General features: G+C 36.7%; 2 protein-coding genes across 3 annotated transcripts; one reads left to right on the forward strand and one right to left on the reverse strand.

Moving 5' to 3' along the window:
• Positions 1-428: 428 nt before the first annotated feature.
• Positions 429-5,840, reverse strand: LOC121870245 (heme oxygenase 1-like). Its single transcript, XM_042372029.1, has 6 exons — positions 5,746-5,840; positions 4,303-4,406; positions 3,341-3,489; positions 2,995-3,207; positions 2,518-2,798; positions 429-826 (listed from the first exon to the last, which is right to left on the reverse strand). The coding sequence occupies exons 2-6, from the start codon at positions 4,403-4,405 to the stop codon at positions 778-780; spliced, it is 795 nt and encodes a 264-aa protein (XP_042227963.1). The 5' UTR covers position 4,406; positions 5,746-5,840; the 3' UTR covers positions 429-777.
• A 1,907-nt stretch (positions 5,841-7,747) lies between these two features.
• LOC121870246 (conserved oligomeric Golgi complex subunit 1-like) lies at positions 7,748-19,637 on the forward strand. 2 transcript variants are annotated; one of them, XM_042372030.1, is made up of 20 exons: positions 7,748-7,814; positions 8,007-8,142; positions 8,369-8,539; positions 9,220-9,394; positions 9,601-9,714; positions 10,525-10,738; positions 11,131-11,272; positions 11,398-11,513; positions 11,635-11,726; positions 12,142-12,308; positions 12,755-12,870; positions 13,207-13,314; positions 13,588-13,720; positions 14,137-14,356; positions 14,589-14,777; positions 14,970-15,124; positions 15,550-15,709; positions 16,503-16,625; positions 16,938-17,189; positions 19,265-19,637. In XM_042372030.1, the coding sequence occupies exons 2-20, from the start codon at positions 8,018-8,020 to the stop codon at positions 19,385-19,387; spliced, it is 2,895 nt and encodes a 964-aa protein (XP_042227964.1). In that variant the 5' UTR covers positions 7,748-7,814; positions 8,007-8,017; the 3' UTR covers positions 19,388-19,637. The 2 variants fall into 2 exon arrangements, with proteins under 2 accessions (XP_042227964.1, XP_042227965.1); XM_042372031.1 differs by having other exon boundaries at positions 7,771-7,814; positions 10,525-10,726.
• Positions 19,638-21,187: the final 1,550 nt, after the last annotated feature.

The raw sequence follows: 21,187 nt of genomic DNA on the forward strand, positions 1-21,187 counted from the left end.
TCATTCTTCTTTAAACCTAAAAAGAGTCACATTTCAAGTACAGGTCCTCTAAGTAAACATACATTAGTCAAGTCATATTTTTGTCTCTCGTCCACCAAAACACAACTGTTTATCTTCTCCATTATCCCACTCCCATGTTTATTTAATTTTCTTTTTCGTTTTTTTTAAATAATTTATTCCCATTATGAAACTCCCTCATCACATAGTTCCACCAGTGACCTTCATCTCTGGGGGTACTACACTACATTTCCTCATTCTCTTCTTCACTTCCTTATCATCAAGTCTCACTTTAGATTTCCCATCATTATCACTCTTCGTCTCTCACATTGTAGCTTTATATTGTTATTCACCAATGCTTTAAAAATTGCAAAATATCGAGTTCTAATAACAGACATAAAGCAAAACAAGGTCAAAATAAAACTCATTGATAATATTCGTTACTTACCGGTATACGGAAAATGTTATTTATTTCATTAAGCTTGGCAGATAAAAGAGTCAATGCCAGAGTGAAGTTACTGACTCATACCCCTGCAACACACACTCAGCAGATGGTACACATGAACACCTTGCCCTCACTCTCACTTATAAAAATATCCCCATCTCTCTTTATCTAAACTATTTATTCAAGGTAGGAGTCTTAAAGTTCTGTCTGTCCTTGTCACTGGGAGCTTGTTCCTTACCTTGTCATCAAAATTTACAAAACAAGTGGAATTTTTTGCCTTGATGGTTTTCTACAGTACAGTACCTGTGTTAGGAGACTGAAGTGTGGGGTCTCTGCTATATGGAGGAGGGGAGAGCAGAAGAGGAAGGAGTTGCGAGGCTCAATCTGGAAAGGTTCAATATGTTTGGTACAGAACACATTTCCATTAGTTTGTAATTCATAAACTTTTGAAATTTCAATTTATCCTGTTTTAATAAGTTAATAAAAAGCCTCTTAAATAAACAGGTGGTTATTGGAATATCCTGATGAGGTATATGACTGAGTCCACTTGTCTCTTACAGGCTCCCTCTTACGTCATGTGACATCATGTTTTAGTGAATAAGTTTGCATTTATAGTACAGTAGTATTGTTTTACATTTTAGTAATACCCTGTACTGTACTGTACTAATAGGTGCATATGGCAAAGTATATCTGAAGAATATTGAAAAAAATTCGTTTTGGGAAAACCTCGGGGTAAACTTTAGCTAATGAAGAATGTACTTTAATATTTCCAAGAAGTTCATAAATTGTTTATTTTAAAAGTTACCACGGTGTTTTATGAACACATCCTCATTAGCTTAAGAGTAATACCTGTATCAAAACACTATCTATCACACTATGTGATTATTACAATACAGATTATTTAAAGTAGATTATTCATATGCCAAGAACAATTTGCATAACTATCACAAATACTCAAATGAAATCAGAATTCCTTAACAAGGATAAAATGTAGAAAAAAAATACTGCCCTCAGATCACCACCCGAAATTAAGATTAATTTATTTAATGAACAGTACAGTAGTGATAATGAAGACCACAGAGAAATTATAATCTTCAGTGTAGACAATATCTATGGACAAGAACTGTTGTTGCTAAACATTGCAAAACTTCAAACAAATTATTTGTGTATGGAATATTTTATTATAACTCTTTTGCATGTACATAAACCCTTTCTTGCTCTCAAACCAGGATACCTGATACATGCTGATCCCCTGATTATTATCATTTAGCAGTTAGTGGGTTACCTGACCCACTTGGCAAGATGCTAGTCCAACCAAGGGATGTTTACACCATCAGAAAACACAGAAGAGTACAGAACTGTACTATCTTATGGATGAGTGTACAAGAGCTGTGTTCAATAAGGGAACCCACTCCTCCACCCTGGCCAAGAATTGAACCAGGAACACTTCGATTATACTTAACACTGAATGCTTTACCACATTTTAAGATCACTCAATATTTTACTTTTAAAATACAAGTAATATTGGTCTACATTATTCTTGTTCTGTTTACAACATTAAAATCACAAACATAAGAACAGTATTTACATTTCCATATATACAAGATCCTTAGTTATGTAGTAATATACTGTATTACTTTTATATCTTACTAGGTCGAGGAAGTAAACCCATCAGTAATACAGTAAACCCTCTCAATAAAGGACTTCTCAAAAAGGGATACGCATTCCCAATAACGGACTTTTTTGTCCACTATAATTAGTGGACTCGGTTGGCAAGATCCAGTAATGGAAACATTTTCCACTATTAACTGGGTGAACTGACCTTAAAATGCATCAAAACAAACACAGCAGTGATGGTATGATTGCAGTAGTGCAAACAGGAACCATAATGTGCTCAGTATAAAAGAAAAAGCGAAATTTCTCCAAAACTTGATATGAAAACTCAATGACCAAACACACTGGATTCCTGATGGCCAGGAATGATGTGTGAAATGCACAAATTAATCTGGTAATGGGAAGGTTTACTGCATACCATAATAATTTATTCCTCAAGTTAAAAGCCAATATTTCTTTACCCAGTCAAAAATTTCTTGAGATAAGTAAACAGTAATACTGCTAAGGCTCCATAAACTCCTAACTTGATAATCTTGATAGTGACCACAGCTCCGGCTCCCTCTATGGAGTGAACCATACGATTGTTGAGGATAAACACCATCTTGCTCTCATCCATGAGTCTCTGGCGCGTGTCTTCGTCCATTTCTCCGGCAATCTGATTCATGGATTCTGTCATTTGTCTCTTAATTTTGGACACAGAGCCATCAGCTATCTCTGTGACAGCCATGCCCTCCACTGTATCCTTAAAAAATTAGAGATTTAGTTGTAACATTCCATATTCAACTTAAATTATGATGCATTCATATAAGATTTTGAAGCATCAATTATGTAAGTTACTGAGTAGTCAGATGGATTATCTATATGGCATGAATGACTGAAAATATTTATGCTTAGCCACCATATTTCCCCAAACAACTCACACTATATTACTACTATACCTTGCGAGAAAATGTCAGCTTCTCAAGAAGAACTTTCTTACGGCGCAAAATCTGTCCACCAGAAAGAAGCCCCATGTACAAGTGGTAGATATAAGACATGAGGAAGTAAGGGTTCTCTTCCTCTATCTTCTCCAGATGTTTCAAATACTGACACACACTTTCCCGGGGAGTGTAACCATTCTTCCAGTCATTACCAAGATAATAACACAAATCCTGAAATAGTAAATCTCATATTATCATTGGACACTGAAGTAAAATATTGATCTATAGTAATTTAATAACTGTTTCCTAATCAAATATATTCATAAATAAATGTATAACAACAAAACATCTTGGGAAGCCAAACCTTTTCAAATGCTTCGGTGCGTCTCATGCCGGGAATATCCAGTTCTCCGATGAGTGTGTGAGAGTGGCGGTCAAGAGCCTCCTCCAGGTACCGGAACACCTCATAAAACACCAACAAGCCTTCAGCCCACACCCGGTCCTCTGTCATCGCTGAAAAAAAAAGCTTAACAATATGTTTAATCTAAATCAGTAATTACATGGATTAGAAATAAAGTCCACATTTATAATACGGATTTTTATCATCGAAGTTCTGCACTTTCCTGTATGTACTGTATTAACTACTGGTATATATACAGTATGTGTTCAGGTGTTCTTACCCATAATGTATTTTACTATGCATGAGATGAATTCCTAATAAAATTGATCAAGCATATCTGGTAGTGTTGTGATAAAATTTCTCTGCCTTCAACTTTTTGGTAACTGAAGCTTTAAAACATATGGTACTCCAGAAGACTACAGTACAGTATAAGGCAGTTGCAGGTGGGAAGGAAGAATTTGAGCCATTTTTTTCTGGGCCGGTTTGTTAAAGTCATGTTTACTTTACCACAAGTCAAGGACCAGACCCAGAGTAACTGAAGTTTTCCCAAGGTGAACTTAGGGTAGAAATTTATATAACAAAAACATAGTTGTGAATAACAAGAGGATGACCACACTACAACACTTGGCACAGATAACTACAGAGACATTAATCTATTTTACATCACACTGGAGCAATCCTCTATACAGTACTGTCTTTGTTTATTATTTGTTGCCTTATTGTACTTACTCTTGTAACTCCAACCTAAAGAGGACACCACACACCATTAATTCTTCACCTTGAGGGTCAGATTCTAAGGCTAACATGATATTAAGATCTTTCCAAAAATTACCAAAGTATCTATAATTATGAAAGACATATGAAAATTTCCATCTTGATTTTCTTAACAACACCCAGTATCAATATCCTGGATACATTTTCCTTACCTATCCCAAGTTTGGCATTTATTAAAGCATCACTGACATTGTGGATTTCCTTGGTGGCAATTCTCATCTGTTTAGTGAAAGGAACCTCCACCTCGGACGCCATCCTGAAAACACAATGATACAATTAATTATTACTCTACAGCACTGAACAGGAAACTAAATTCATAAGAGTAGATAAAATAAGAGTTATGAACTATATGAACCATTACACAATATGATTTATACAAGATAAGGTGAATTAACTTAACCTACCTAACCTAACAATGATATACAGGTAATATATATAATTAAAGTTTATCTTATGTCCTAAAAATTATATAACGTAGTAGTTGCTGTAGGTGTTTCTATACAAATAACAGATCAGAGGCAGAATGATGTTGAGTAAACACTGTAGATGGAAGAAGATTACTGTTAAGGTGAAATTTTGAGGGATAAATAAAAGTTAGGCTGATTAATTTTCTCAGATATAAACAGTCAATACATCACCTAGCGTAGGCCATAAAATAGTGTTCACAACAGACTAATAGTGACGATAATATGACGAAAATCTTATTATTTCCCATTTTTTGGGCTTATAACTAGGTAAGAAAGCATTTATTTTCTATAATTCCCTCAAGTTGCTGGTTAAGCCGTGCAACAGTCGTAGAGTATTTTACCATCTAACTACAATAACTACATATCTATCTATACACTTACCTAATGATCTATCTATCTATTGAACAGTCTCCTAAGATATCCATATACCTCAGCCCAACCCCAGTTCGTACAACAGCTTCACCACACACCATCCAATTTAATGACAAAATTATGTAACAATAACCATCATAATTATATAAGTTGTTTAAGTTAATAGTAACACTAAATTTTTAAAACTAACTGATTTACAAAGTATTTCAGTAAATATGTCACAATAGTCACATCTAAATAAGCGATAATTAAGAGACAGTACAGACACACAACCTCACCTGTCTGTTATTAAGAGACAGTACAGACACACAACCTCACCTGTCTGTTATTAAGAGACAGTACAGACACACAACCTCACCTGTCTGTTATTAAGAGACAGTACAGACACACAACCTCACCTGTCTGTTATTAAGAGACAGTACAGACACACAACCTCACCTGTCTGTTATTAAGAGACAGTACAGACACACAACCTCACCTGTCTGTTATTAAGAGACAGTACAGACACACAACCTCACCTGTCTGTTATTAAGAGACAGTACAGACACACAACCTCACCTGTCTGTTATTAAGAGACAGTACAGACACACAACCTCACCTGTCTGTTATTAAGAGACAGTACAGACACACAACCTCACCTGTCTGTTATTAAGAGACAGTACAGACACACAACCTCACCTGTCTGTTATTAAGAGACAGTACAGACACAACCTCACCTGTCTGTTATTAAGAGACAGTACAGACACACAACCTCACCTGTCTGTTTGTTTACTTCCTGAGGTGGTGTGGAGGATAATGTTACCTTACTACCACGAACACTGCTGCTATAACACATAATGAACCAAAGATAATGTTACCTCACTACCACGAACACTGCTGCTATAACACATAACACTGGTCTGCATGATTTTTTTTATTGACTGTATTTCATCTTTTTCGAAATATATATAAAAAATAGTGATTCACTGTGTTTTTTATTCATCTCTATCACATCAGGTTCTGTGACAGTCTGTGACGTTGACTTTTCATTTTTTATATAACATAAGTAAATGCTAAAGTATAATACCAATTAAAATACTTACCTTATATTGACTTAAATGTTAAATCTAATATATTTTTCTTTATTTTCAGTTCTTTGAGAAAAACGATGCTCTTGTTTTCTGTTCAAATATTTGTGGCCTTATCGAGCACATGGGGATGTCGTACAAAGCAGATGAATGGAGGCTCTTCATTGATTCTTCTAACAAAAGTTTAAAGGCTGTTCTTCTCTACAATGGCAACGCAGCTGCATCTGTGCCGATTGGCCATAGTGTCCAAATGTCAGAAACTTACGAAAATATGAAGACACTTTTAACTGCAATCAAGTACCATAATCACAATTTTCTCATTTGTGGTGATTTAAAAGTTATTGCTCTCCTACTAGGTCTTCAAGGGGGATACACCAAGTATCCCTGTTTTCTGTGTCTCTGGGATAGTAGGGCAGACAGCCAGCACTATGAACAAAAATACTGGCCACCAAGAACCAGCTTCTTACCCGGAGATCACAACGTAAAAGCTGTGCCACTAGTTGACCCCAAGAAAATTCTGCTACCGCCACTCCACATCAAATTAGGGCTTATGAAAAATTTGGTGAAGGCCCTGAACAAGAATGGAGCTGCTTTCAAGTACCTGGAGTCAAAGTTTCCTCGTATAAGTGAAGGCAAGCTAAAGGCAGGAATCTTTGTTGGCCCTCAGATTCGGGAATTGATGAAGGACATGCATTTTGAGGAAGCATTAGCTGGTGTCGAGGTGAATGCCTGGTTTTCCTTCAAACAGATTGTCCAAAACTTCTTGGGAAACAGCCGCTCTCCAGAATATGAAAAACTGATCCAAGACCTGATTTCAAGTTTCCAGCAACTTGGGTCTAGAATGAGTGTGAAGATGCACTTTCTGCAATCACATCTTGACTATTTTCCCAAGAATTGTGGGGACTACAGTGAGGAACAGGGAGAGCGGTTCCATCAGGTTATATGCACCATGGAAACTCGATACCAGAGCAAATGGAATGTCAGCATGATGGCGGATTACTGCTGGTCATTGAAACGTGATGGTCCCGATGCACAGCACAAGCGGAAGTCAAAGCGGTCCTCCTTCCTTTGAATCAATATGTAGGCTAACTATTAGGAGCATATTTTTGTTTACATTCATTAGATTTTATGTTGATTATTCTGCTTCATTTCATGATAAACGTAATTAATTTCATGGTTATTTGGAATACATTAATAATTAATTATATATTATTATATTATATCATATTTAAAAATCATTAATTTGTATTTTATTAAAAATCCTTACGTGATAGAGCAAAATGGTGGAGATATTTAAAATCAGCAACCCAAGAATATGTAAGATCACTTACATGAATAAAAATAAAAATAAAAAGTTCCCAAATGCAGACCAGTGTAATGAACCAAAGTAAATATGTATAACTATCTTAGATAATACATATATTTATCTATCTCTTACAGTATTTGTCTATTTTACTCTTACTATATACCTAAACTAATTTCAACTATAAATAATTACCTATCTATGTAACTAATTTCCTATCCATCTGCCCATCCAATTTTCTATTTATCTATATCTATCTATCTATCTATCTATCTGTCTATCTATCTATCTATCTATCTATCTCTCTATCTATCTATCTATCTATCTATCTATTTAATCTGTAGTTAGTATAGTTACCCCGTATAGAGGCAGCATAATATTATGGGATGACGTCACAGGCTGCCACCTCACAGCTGATGTAAACAGTGTCCACACCCAACCACTTGTTATATTAGGTGATTAAGCTTATGTAGATGGTGATTTGTGGCTTAGGAGAGAGAGAAGACTGTGTAATGATGTGATTTATGTGTGTAATGGTAGTTATTGGTTAATGTTAGGGTATAGTGAAGCTCTTCTGCCGGGCCGTATAGTTAAAGGTATTCTATTTCTTTTTTTAGTAATTGTTGTCTTGTTGTCTGTTGTTTCAGAACTGTCCATTATGGCTAATGAGGATGAGGTGACCTTATTGTTTGAACGACACTCGGTGGCTCAAGTGCAAGAAATTTTAAGAAAAACTCGTAATGATATCGAGTGTAAAAAGGAGGATCTCCGAGTTATGGTGGGGTGAGTATAGTGTTTTACTTTATATATGTTGTATTATATTTTGGGTACAGGTGGAGGAGACTGTTACCATCAGAAAGACACTTACATGTCCTTCCAATAAGTCAATGATCACATATTAAGTCCTTAACACAATCTTGACCCTCAACAAGCACAGATAACTTTACAGTTCCATAATTTTCTATAAAAAATTTGCCATTTTACTTTTAGTTTTGTATTATTATTTTAGGGAGCGATACAGGGATCTGATAGAAGCGGCTGATACTATTGCTGAAATGCGAGAGAGTGCTGAAGCCATCTGTAATAACATCAAGACCATGGAGGGACTGTGTGAAAGTCTTCAGCAGCGAGGTCTTATTGGCTTCAAGACTCAGAGCCAACACAACCTTGGTATAGATCGGTGAGTACTGTTGTGCAGAGTGACACACAGCTAGACTGTCTCACCCAGAGTAATGGGGTGACTACACAGGCGCCCCTCCTCCCCTGATGTAGCCATTAGATAAATCAGGTACTGTACTGTATTAGGTAAATGGAAAGATTTATCTATCTGTGTATAGTGTTGCCTTTCCTTTTTCACTGTTGTGTTGTATTAATTTAAGGTTTAATAATACAAATTGAAACATCTGCCCAGTTGTGTTATTGTTAGAATCTAAAATAATATATGTCAGCTGTAGGCCTTGTTGAGTTATGGAAGTGGACTTTTGGGGAAAAGAACAAGTGGTTGACTTGTAGTCTCAGTGTAATATAACCTTCTTGTTTTAGTACAAGTTTGGTGTTGCATTTAGTATAACATTGTATTTGTGGTTTATACTAATTCATTAATATAATTTTTATGAAGAAAGTTATATAAAAACTTAAAGAATTTCAATGAGGCACAAGTGTTTCCCGAGTACTGTACACTATGTTGTGTTCATACTTCATGTGTGTCTGTGGAAAGCAAGAACATTTTATAGTGGGCATATTGTAACTAATAAAGGAAGGAGCCATTATGGAAGATTTTATTCCAGAAACACTTCTAATTACTGTTCCTGTAAAACTTACTGAATAATGATTAATAAAACTTGGACTTTGTTGCTGCAGATCTCCAACATCAGGAGCTCATTACTCTGTGGCAGTACAAGTGAAGCTGCTGGTGGGGGTGCCAGAAGCCTTGTGGGGGCTGACAGAACACTGCCAGTTCTTGCCTGCCACTCAGCTGTTGCTCTTGGCTCACCACACCCACACGTCACTACAGTTGTCCCCTAGTCCTGTAAAGGTACCTATGTTTCTTAGGGTCAATTTAGTATAGTATAATATAGTATAGTATACAGTCCAGTATTTAATATGCAGACACTCAATACAGTAACTGTGTGATGGTGGTAGTGTGAGATTTGAGAGTGCATCAGACTACCCTGTACCAGGTGAATTACTGTCATATTCACAGTGACCAAAATACTAACATTTCCTTCTGCTGTGTTTCAGGTGGCTTCTTGGTTTCCAGTTATTGAGCGTCAGTGGGCCAGTATAACTCAGTTCCGTAACACAATAGTCCGAGGCTGTTCTTCTCTTATTAGCTATGAGACGGAAAATGTTCAGGTATGTTAAAAGTTTCGGATAACTGAGATAATACAGTATGGCAGCAGTGAAGTGATGTATTTTGTTCAGTTAATACAGCGGAGTCCCGATAATTCAGTAAATAAAAATTCATGGGCACCTTTATTACTACCTCTTTGTTTTTAAACTTCACCGTCAAAAATTCATAATTCGCTGCCGAGTGCCAAATACTGCAGTGTTTATTTACATAGGAAACCATAAAAGTTGTGGAAATATAATGTCAATGCTCTAATTTGATTTGGAATTAGGAAAATATACCCATACTGTATCATTTAAATGCTCTTATGTTACTTAGAAATAAAGAAAAGAAAATATAAAATTATAAAATAAGAAAAAATGGACAGTGGGAATGAATTCTGTGTGAGGTAGGGTGGAGGGCTCAACCCCTTTATAACAACAGTACTGTATGCAATTTATGTAATATGGAACTACTTTTTGTACAATATCAATGTTACTGTATTCTTTTATGTATTATTTATGATGTTAAGTATTTATTAAAGCAGTTTTTTAATATTCTATGTGTATGTTTTTGTCTCTTGAGTCATCACGAATTATTTCTGTTTAAGTCAATTAAACTATAATTCGTGATTTGATAATGTACGATGTCTTTTGGTACCTTGCCCACAAAATATCGAGTCTCCATTGGATTTTGTTTATTTATTCTTATATAATCTTTGCTTAGTTCCAATAGATCAACTCATCAAGTAGATAACAACTTAAATATTAAATTAACTGAAGAAAAAATTGAATTAAGTATGTTGTACTGTACTTATTTTTATGAATATTTTGCAGGCTGTGTTAGATGCCGTTGTGTCTGTGATGCTTGTGGAGGGTTGTAGCTCTGCCGACGCCCTCAGCCGTGTCCTTCACCTGCGTCACTCAGCCCTCATGGCTGTGTTAGCCCCCAGACCATCAGCTACAGCCAAGGCTCAGATCTCCCAGTTTACAACTTTGTTTCTAGCGACCTTGAACATCATACATGCTGTGTTTGTTGGTATGTGCTCAGGTAATGTTGAAAGTATGAATGAAATTAAATAGTTATATTGGTACTGTACAGTACCTGTATTTCACTTCAGAGGGATAACTGTATAATTTTTATGTGTACATCAATTACTTATCTATGTGAATCTGATTATTCATTCATTATGAAATTGTTTTTATGGTGATGAAGGAACAAACTTTTATTCACCAAAGGAGAAATATTGATGCAGTAGTTTGACCAGTGGAAAAAATGCTTTTCTATGGCGATGGAGAAAACCTGATCTTCATAAGGATAAATAATTGTACAGTAATATCCTAAAAACAATTGAAGTCCAGTACTGTACTTTCATTATTGGTAATTTTTTTTTTAAGAAGTTATTGATATCTTGAAGGTAAATTTTCTTTATTTTCTAACAGAAGGAGATGATGGGAAGAGCCTACTTGAGAAAAGGCTGCAGGAGGTGGTGCAGGGGGAGGGTGAAGAAGACTCACCCATCTCCCTCCTCCAGGAGACATCACTTACTCTCTCATTCCTGCCACAATCTATCAGACACTTTAGGTAATAGATATTCTTTTATGAATAATCATCTATGTTCGTGTGTTTGTGTCTACAACCAAAGTAGGAATTAGAAAGTAACACTTACTGTGATGGTTGAATAAGCATGTCAATATCTCACTTTTCAGACCTACAGTCCAAGGCAGCACAAAGCCTCTTGGGAATGAGTTTGTTAGAGAGCAGGTCATAAATTGGTTGGGCTCAGTGCTGGACGAAGCTTCAAAAACATTAACAACGCTTCTTTGTGAGTCTATTGATAATTTGTGTTTTTTGTAATAGTTTATTGTCATGAGAATGTTTTATGCTCTGCCCTTACTTAGTGTGATTTCTATTTAGCTTTTTTGTAACGTGTTGTATCTTGACAGCTTTCACCACCAGCGTTAAGGCATTGGCCATGATCAGGCTCAGTGTGTGGGAGATCTGCCAGGCCAAGCTAGAGAGGGAACAGTGGAATAAGGTGAGGCATTTGTGGTATCATGGCCTCAGGTTTTGTTGCTGAAAGTGAAGGCTGCGACTAATGACCTGGATTCAGCCATTAAGTGTGGAATTCATTATCACTTGGGCCTATCTGTGATCCATCAGGCCCCATGTCCTCATGGGCCCCTAACTTATTGAGGTTTAGGCAAAGTCTTTATTTTCAATTTAAACTTAGTGTTATTAGTCCCTCTGTCTATTGAGCCCCAAACAGTTATTTATATTATGTCAGTTGTGTAATTAAGATTAAGGATTTTATTCATCAGAGAGGAGACCCCATACACAAGTGGTTAACAGAGGTGTAGTGTGTATATATTCTGGTACAAGCATAAAAATAATCTGCCCTGTTTGAAATAGTCAAACTATTTAGATATACATTACAAGTATAATAATTTCAGATCACAAATGTTCTGTGTGGTGGTTACTTTGACCCTTGGGACTCAGTTGTGCGAGGCCAAGTGAGTGAGAGGGCACGGCAGGTGGTCACATCCCAGTTGACTGCTGCCAAGGAGGCTGTCCTACAGCTGGTGTCTCGGCTCACAACAGACATTGCTGCTGACCCTAAGTGAGACCTTCTTTTATTATTATTACTGTTGTTGGTGGTATTACTGTATTATTATTATTAGTAGTAGTAGAAGTAGTATCAGAACTGAAACCTAAGTTTCCTGGTCTCTGCTGGCACATACTGTAACTTTTCATTTGTTGAACATTTTTGATGTTGGAAGTTCTCCAAGTTTGTTTTGGGAGGTTTATGCCATTCAGGGGTCGTTATCATTATTATTGTATATAAAGAAATGAGTGATGGCTATTTCTCCCTCATGTTGTATGCCAGGTACTGTATTACTTAAAGCAGGAAACTATAAATTCATTAATTAAACTTATTATTTACTGGCAAGCATCAGTGATGTCTTTGAAGGAATGAATTTTTAAAATGACTCAGATAATTTATGAATACCATGTAACTCAGTGCTGATGATAAGATAAGGGAGTAACTAGGTACTACAATTTCAGAATATGCTCAGAGGAAGGTGACATAACTAATTTTGTGTGGAGTGAGTCAGCTGGGGATTTGCCTGAAAGAGTTGGATGGACATCAGCCGCATCAAGATCTGTGTCCCAGTCAGGAGGTGAGAAGTGAGGCTCTGATGTGGTCACTGTGTCTTGTTCCTCAGTAGAATAATGGACAGTCTCTGTGTGGGAGTAATGTGTCTATGAAGGAGTGACTTTGAAAATTGTGTTTTGTGATGCAAGCAATGATGATATTGAAACATAATAAAAAATAATAATGTAAATTATACAACTCAACCTAAAGTTAACCTTAACATGTTTAAGATAAAAGGTAATGTAATGATGAAATAATTTATAAAGTTTCTTTAACACTAAATATTGTGTATGTAGAGCATTACAGTACAATGTATAAAAGCAGAGAATTTATATTTTAATTAAGAATTTCTTGCTATTAGGTTTGTACTATAAAACACGTGGATACACCACTCGACTACAAACTATATGTCGAGCACTCAACTCTAGGCTGATGGCTTTACTTCAGGATGTTGGGCACTTCAATTGTGGTAAGTTATCATGTGGTTTAACAATTTTATTTTCTTAACAATATAACAATGGTATCTTTATACTTTACAGCTTGGTGTTGGTCAAAGAATATTCTTGTATTTATCAGTTCTGTGGGTGACAGCCAGTGATGTACCTCTTGATGTCAGACTTAGTGGTCTTGAGTGGTTGTAACCCCAGCTAAACCTCATTACTAATGGTTGGCATATCACAAGTTATTTATTTCTTCCCCTCCACGGTCAGTCTTTGGTCATCTTTATCATTGTCCCCAACAGAATCAGAGAAGGTTGACTATCTTAGTGGTAATGACAAACACAGTCCAACAGATGAAGAAAGAAACAGTGTGGTGGAAGACTACAGTTCCCTACTCAGCTTTCTTCAAGATGCCAGCTGCTCCATCTTTACACAGTAAGTTTGTATAGATCAATAAAAGTTGTCATGTACGGTACTGTATTATCTTGTAGGGCAATCATGAAACATGAATGAGGCAGACTGTGTTTTCTTGAGTCTTTTAATCTGTACCTCAGTGGAAAAGGTCAGGAATGAATTTGTTTACCACTTGTGTATGGGTTCCTCTTTGTGCTGAATATAATTATCTAGCATTAGCCAAATAAAATACTAACTGTAACATCACTGTATTGAAGGGATTAATACCTTGTGAAGAATACTTTTAATACCACGTTGATAAAGTACATGAAGATGTTTCTTTATGCTTGGACTGAAATTGTGCAAATGTTAAGGAGTAGTCGAATGTTTCCTTGTTGTAATAGTGGTACATACCATGATAGGAGGTTGCTTGAGTATATTTGTTTGTTTCTCTGCAGGCTGGTGAAGGAGTTGGAAGAACTGGCTAAACAGCGCATCTCTGTACCACCACCTCAAGTAACAGAGGGTTGGGAGGACGACGTGTGTGTTGTGGCTCTGGCTGTACCCTCAACCATTGTGGTGGTGGTGGGTCGCATCTGTCAGGCTCTACCCAACATTTGTTCTCAGATGCAGATTTGTGCCTCAGCATCAAATCTTGCAAACCCAGATATTGCCCGGGTAAGTTTGGCTGCAGAAGGTAGTACTGTAGCTCAAATTGATCTTTTTACCAACTTCACTTGTATAAAAATGTTGTAAATGAATAAGGATAAAGGTACTTGTAAAAGATTCCTGTAATCATCTGGTATTATGTCTTCCTCTGACCATCAACATCATACATGGACATAATATTTATTACTACTGTACGTGAGTGACCTCAGTGTGTTATGTTATGACAATTCTTTTGTTGTAGCGTGTCTCACTGGGGTCAAAAGTAGAATCTGAATCCTGGACAAAACTCCGTTCAGAACTCCAGGAGACCAGCTGCCGCCTGTTTGGCTTCTTCCTCAAATCACTGACGTCCGGCCTTCACACCGAGTTAAAGACATACTTGTTGACAGAAGTCTCATCAGGAGTTGCAGCATCAATCAAAGCTTTTCCGGTACATTTTTTTTATCATTAACACAGAGGAAGATTCTTAGTGATTAAAAACAATGCATGAAATGATGTGATAGAATATAATGGTAAAAATATCTTAGTTTTGTTATAATTATTAACTTCTACAAATAATCATTTTAGGATTATGTTAGTTAGTGTATTAATACAACACTGTGGATGTCCTCTTGTTTCACAGACGTGGGACATGGTGGACATTGAAGAGGAAGGTGAGAGTGGTAATGTGGTCAAGTCAAGCATCCATGTCCCAGCTCATCCAACCCCAGTTCTCACACAAGCTCTTGCTCACCTTTGTGCTTCAGTTAACTGTGTGGCCACTCACACCATTACCAGGTGATGATTATATCCTTCCAGAGTCCTGTCGCCTCTTCTGCTGCTCCATGAACCTCAAGATTGTGACTTGTGAACCCGAAGCAGTAGACACCAGGGTTTCTCATTTTTGGGCGTTTTCAATGCTTTGCAAAACTGGGAAATCCCGGGAGTTTTGGCATTTGTTCCAGGAAATAATGTAAAGGTTCACTCTCTGGGAAACCACCATAGTAGACATTGATGCATTATTCTGTTTGCAACTGTACCTTCACCTGTTTTAATGGGATTGGAAACACTATTAGTAGTTAGTTACTGTATTTAAGTGAATGGTAATGTTTATTTGTGTACTGGTACTTACACATCCATACAGTATTATATGAAATAATGTTTTTATAAGTTCATAAAATACAGTAAAATAGAAAGGGATAACTGTCGTCTAATAATTTCAGAACTGCCCAAACTGAGTTAACATCAGGTGCTTGTGAAGCCGTAATTTCTGCATATGAGGGTTCACTTTCTGATACACAGCAGATAAATCAAACTTTAGCTCTTCAACTTATCTTTGACCTGCGATTTGTGCAGACAATTCTTTTACCACGTGATAATAAGGTAAGAAATACCGTACATGAAGTACAGTGTATTATCTTAATGCTGTACAGTACACTAGAACCTTACACATCCAGATGTCTTGGGGCCAGAATTAAATAAAAGAAAATTATTCTGTATTCTTAAATTTCATATGCTAATTATGTACAATAAAGATGCAGAGTTTGAAGAGTAAATGTGGAATTTGAAAGTGAAGAAATGTTTGGAGGTGTGGATACTGGTGACTGAGCTGAAAATTTGAAATGCTAACTGGCTGGCTGGTGGGACAAACTTGTGGCTGGCATACCAATATTTGGAGCCTGTTTGTGTGCTAACATTATTTTCCAGTGACTTTAAGGCATAGGATTTTCTTCAAAGAGAACATTTCTCCAATTGTGTAATACGGTAGGAGTCAGTGTATTACTTCAGTAATAGAATTGTGAGAGATGTTGGCTTTGCATTTCATATTGTTCATTTTGTTTTAAATCTCATCCAGTTTCTCTTTACGTATAAGTGTAAAATTATTACTGTACTGTATAAATCTCACTTATTATCTTTATTATTGGCAGAATCATCGTTTACACCAAAAACTGCCAATAAAAACATGTTTTGTGGTATTTTGAGGAAGTTTTTTTTATAGGAATGTACAATATTTCAACTTTTAAAATGGGGTCTGGGAAAATTTTCATTGATTTACAAGAGGTTTTACAGGAACGTAACCCTCTCATAAGTCGATGTCTGCCTGAATGTATGTATTCATAATTCTTATATATTTTTATTCTTATAGTTATTGGCTTGATTTATTTTTTTATGACAGGAAGTGGGAGGTCGTTTGATGGCCATGATTCAAAAACTAGAACGAAGAGTTGACCCATTTGACCTTGATGTGTTCTCACCACACGTGACCACCCGGGTCAAGCTGGCAGCACACAGAGCTCAGGTCAGTTGTGTAACATTCACACTGTAATCCTAACAAATTGCAATGTGGTCATGTTAGTTATGACATGAAAGAGATTTATTTTTGATAATGGGATTGGTCGCAAGTTCAGGTTTATGTTCCCTGCTTATCATAATAGGAGACTAAAACTTGTCTAAAAGTACTCAAAGCCACGTGATTTAGCATAGTGGTCGTCCTCTTCGTACCAAATATTGAATCTGGAATGGACTAAAGATATATATAGAAAAATAGATTGCACAGTATTCGTATCCACCATGAAATATTGGCTCTCTCTTATGGGTGTATGGTGGACAGGTTGTACTGGGAGCTGTGCTGTCCCGGGATCGTCAGGTTACGTCGGGTCGTCTTCCGGCAATGTCAATGACTGGTCCGTCAAGCAACAACGCCCTTCCAATTGTCCTTCCTGTAGAAATTCCTCGATTTTCCAACGTACCTCTCCCCCTCACCACCTCGCGACCCTCTATTCCATCATCCATCTCTTCACCAACCTTATCCTTGACCGAGAAGTTGGCTGATGCTGCCTCAGCCAGGCAAGACTCCCTGAAGGTATGAATTCTTTTTAGGTTTATTTCTCATAGATGATTCATTGGTAGTGAAGACATATATAAAGTCTTGTTATTTTATGTCAAGATGAGTTACAATATTTTTATGAGGAAATCACAAAATTTTATTGTATATTTGTTTCTGGGTTTTTTCTTGTATGTTTTGAATTACAGTACAGTTCGTCCATGTGGGAATTTATCAGGATTTCTACATTGTTATTTCTGAGAACACTTATTTATATGTATGTGTGTTTATATTCCAGCACTTACATGTATCCACAGTGAAGCAACCTTGAGTACGTTTGTGTTTTTCTGATTTACAGCATGGAGTTCAGTGAAGTTATAGACGAGTTTAGAATAACAAATAAATGACTCGTTAAGTGTGAATATTACTCACGCAAAAATTTTTTTTATTTTATTTATTTTTTTACTCTTTGAAGCCTTTTATCACTTTATGCAGGGTGGTACATACACTTATTTCACCTTCATTAATTGTCATTCATTCTTTCTTCCTGCTGTGGTCCTCACTTTGCCCATGTCTCACTTTACGCTGGCCAACATCATCCACCAGCAGCTTGGCCTTCCTTCATGCTCACTGCTGCTTCCATCCCCCTCACCTTTGGTGTGTCCTTCACCCCATCCTTCATCTACTTCTTGGTCTCCCTCTTTCTCTTTTACTGTCCATTTCTGAAATAGATGTTCTTCTTGCCAATTTTTCACTTTTCATTTTCTCAGTATGTCTAAACCACCTGAGTACATCTTGATCTGCCCGCTGCCGAGTAAATCCTACAAATTCAAAAAATCCTGACCATCCTTCCTCCCAGACAGTGTTATTTTAACCATATGTGTAAGGGGGGTCCCCTCTCTGCTGAATAAAATCGTGTGGCATTAGTTAAATTAAATATTAAAAGTAATGTCCCCATAGTGAAGAGGTTATACAACAATGTGATAAGAAGCCACAGAACAGAACCATCACTTGAGAGCTCTCTATAGTATTACTTCCATATTACTCAAGTGAACCAGGTTCTTACTAATGTACTTTTAAGTATCCTTGTGGTATGTTTCACTATAAATAAATACCATAACTTGTGCCAGGACTTGAATACTTTATCTTTAACAGAATTTTATCTTAATACAGTATAATATATATAAAAATTATCGACCTTGAGATACACTTTTAATCTTACTCAATATGATTTTGTTCTGTAACCTTTAACTTTCAGCATAGAGGCTGGTGATGCTAACCCAACTAGTGCAATGTTCTGTTCATGGTTTTTTTAATCTTATTCTCAGCATGTTGCGAGGAATGGTTATGTATATTGATCCATTGTACAGTTGTCTGGCTCAATTGGTAGTGTTTATGACTCGCATCCCAGTGTCCTGAGCTGGGCATTATTCTGCTGTGGTATGTGTGGAGTTGGCCACCAGCCACATCATTCCATTAGAAAGACAATTGTTAAGGATCACATTTGAGTTTGGCATTTTCTATAAGTTGCTGACTATGAACAGTGCTGGTGTTCCATCCTGTGTCTCGCAAGCATCGTGAGAGGGTTATAGGTATGACGCTAAAGGTTTGATGTGTTGGTCACTTTGAAGCCTAAGTCAGGTTTTGGGTGTTGTAGACAAGTGATACAGTATATTATAGTTACACAGCACTTGAAGCAGTTTCTCCCACCTTCCTTATTCGTAGCTACAACTTTGATATTCCTGGATCAGTCCAGTAAAGGCTCAGGTAATAGTGTGGGAGTGATCCTGAAACCACAGTTCATAGGAGCCTGGGTAGAATGACTGATTTCCACCTTCCTTCTTCAGGTGTTTCACGGGGGATTAGCATGGAGCGAGGTTGTGGTGTCTGATATGTAAGCTACCAGACCGTAGGCAACTGTGGGGAAGGCAGCCTGTCTTTGTATTATTTATTTGTTCAAAGCTGGATTGCCAAAGAAATTTTTGTTCCCAGTGTTTTAACCAATATTTATAATGGTAGGAGTCACATATGATTTGGGTACTGTATTATTGAAGTCAACAAGTGAAAGCTTCATGAGCTTTGGTAACAAAAATCTCACTTATCTTATAAAACAGGCCCAGAGCAGTCCATCTGCAGCACGGAGAGAGATGTCCTCGGCAGCACTGTCAGCTTCCCGCAGTGCTGCCTCACTCTTCTCTGCCATGAGTTCATCTTGGTTTGGTTCATCTTCATCTTAAGCCAGTTGACCTTAATGTTTCTAAACTTGAAGGTATATATATACATTGATTTATAATTTATAAATTGAGAAATATTAATTCATTTTTAACAGTAATGTGTTCTTTACAATCAGTAAACATTATAAATTGTTTGTCTTATAGTGTATATGTTTGATATTAAGTTTCAGAAAAGTCTCCCAGTTTATTTCTTTGACTTTCTTGGGAAGGATAAAAATTTATGTGGTTAATCTGGAATAAAAAATAGAATGTTTCATGTCTTTAAGTAACACCTTATGAACAATGGCCCTTTTAGTGAGACCTGACACAAGTCACTGGTGTTTGTGTACAGAGTAAATAAATAAAATTTCCTATTCATGTAATTTGGAGGAGAATTTTGAAGTAGTAGTCTGTGAAAATTGTTTGAGGAAATGATAGGCATTAATTTTTTGATCTTATGAATAGTGTATAGCTCCACATTTCTGCAAAGACTGAGCAACAGCCTACATAAGAAGTATATCATCATTATTACTGGTTTATGGCCATTTTCCTACCTTGCATTTCACCTGCCCCATGCACAAGTAACCAGCCCATATCTTGTTCTCTACAGTATACAGGTTGCCTTCATTAACACTGAAGTTACAGTCATAGAAATAGTCAACATAACTTCTGTGGTCTCTGGGAGTTACGTCTTCCTTTCTCCCTTGTACAGTATTTGTAAAAAGGTTACTGAAAGGGTGAAGAACAGGACAGATTTAGTAATCCTTTCCCCAGTATTAATGTATCTTGTGATGATAAAAGCCAAAGACATGTGGTTTATGACAACTGTGTATTAAATGCTTATGTATGTGCCTCTGGGTCTCTCTAATCATAAAAAAAAAAATCCGAAATTAACGGTTTGGAATATTTTGGCGTCGACAATTTCCAAATTTTTGTGTTCGATTATTCGTTTAGTTTTTGTACCTTATTCGGATTGTTCTGAAGATTGTTTCTCATTATTCCAACCAACAAACATATTCAGGTTACCAAGCCTTGGCTGCCACATAAAATAGGCTGTGGGTATTTGCACACTGAGTAATGAGATCCATGCACTTGTCTTTATTTTACTTTACCCTCTTCACCAACAATCCTGAAGGAGTGGGTCAGTATGTGGATTTTTTGCAGGTCAAGGTCAATTATGCCTTAATTTTGTTACTATAATTCATAAGTGAGTCAAGCAGGAAAGGGATTAGACAAAGTGTGCAGATACCATGTGCAAATACAAACAATAATAAAAAAAATAATAAATGAATGGAACACTTACATTGTGAGATGAGTTGATTGTACAAGTTACAGAATGTAAATCCAGGGAGAACACTAGCGTCCGACCCCCATAACGCACAGGTGGTACCGTAAACTACATGGCATTGTCAGACACCTGCGCTGGTGACCCGCTCTCACATGATAGCAGCACGACCCAAGATTACAAGGTTGACGTGAAGCGACGGGCCTGAATTTTCAAGCCCGCTGCCACACGACTTTTAGGAACTGCTCAGTTATTTTGGATTCATTCCAAAGTTAAATTGTTTAATTCATTTAAAAAACAAAACAAAAAACATAAGAATAAAGCCAAAACCTGAATTACAGCACTCTGTATAACGATCCGAATTAACGAGGGTACAATGTACTGTATTGGTATGACATCAAGATTCACACCCCTCCTCCCGCTTATTTCACCTGATGATTAAAACCCTAACACTTCCCGTGGGTGTTAAATTAGGGTAGCATTAAGATGATTAGTCTAATGGTGAAATAAACTAGCTAGGGAGGGCTTATCTTCATATG

This window comes from Homarus americanus, unplaced genomic scaffold (genome assembly GCF_018991925.1).
Source record: "Homarus americanus isolate GMGI-L3 unplaced genomic scaffold, GMGI_Hamer_2.0 scaffold52687, whole genome shotgun sequence".
NCBI classification, from domain to species: domain Eukaryota; kingdom Metazoa; phylum Arthropoda; class Malacostraca; order Decapoda; family Nephropidae; genus Homarus; species Homarus americanus.

What these genes read in the sequence shown, in the direction of transcription:
- LOC121870245 (XM_042372029.1), bottom strand. Translation starts at nt 4,405, where the DNA reads ATGGCGTCCGAGGTGGAGGTTCCTTTCACTAAACAGATGAGAATTGCC. An exon ending in GCACCGAAGCATTTGAAAAG is followed by an intron (nt 3,208 to 3,340) that starts GTTTGGCTTCCC and finishes TTACTATTTCAG; the next exon opens with GATTTGTGTTATTATCTTGG. An exon ending in AGCTGACATTTTCTCGCAAG is followed by an intron (nt 2,799 to 2,994) that starts GTATAGTAGTAA and finishes TAATTTTTTAAG; the next exon opens with GATACAGTGGAGGGCATGGC.
- LOC121870246 (XM_042372030.1), top strand. Translation starts at nt 8,018, where the DNA reads ATGGCTAATGAGGATGAGGTGACCTTATTGTTTGAACGACACTCGGTG. An exon ending in GACATTGCTGCTGACCCTAA is followed by an intron (nt 12,309 to 12,754) that starts GTGAGACCTTCT and finishes CTACAATTTCAG; the next exon opens with AATATGCTCAGAGGAAGGTG. An exon ending in CATCAATCAAAGCTTTTCCG is followed by an intron (nt 14,778 to 14,969) that starts GTACATTTTTTT and finishes CTTGTTTCACAG; the next exon opens with ACGTGGGACATGGTGGACAT.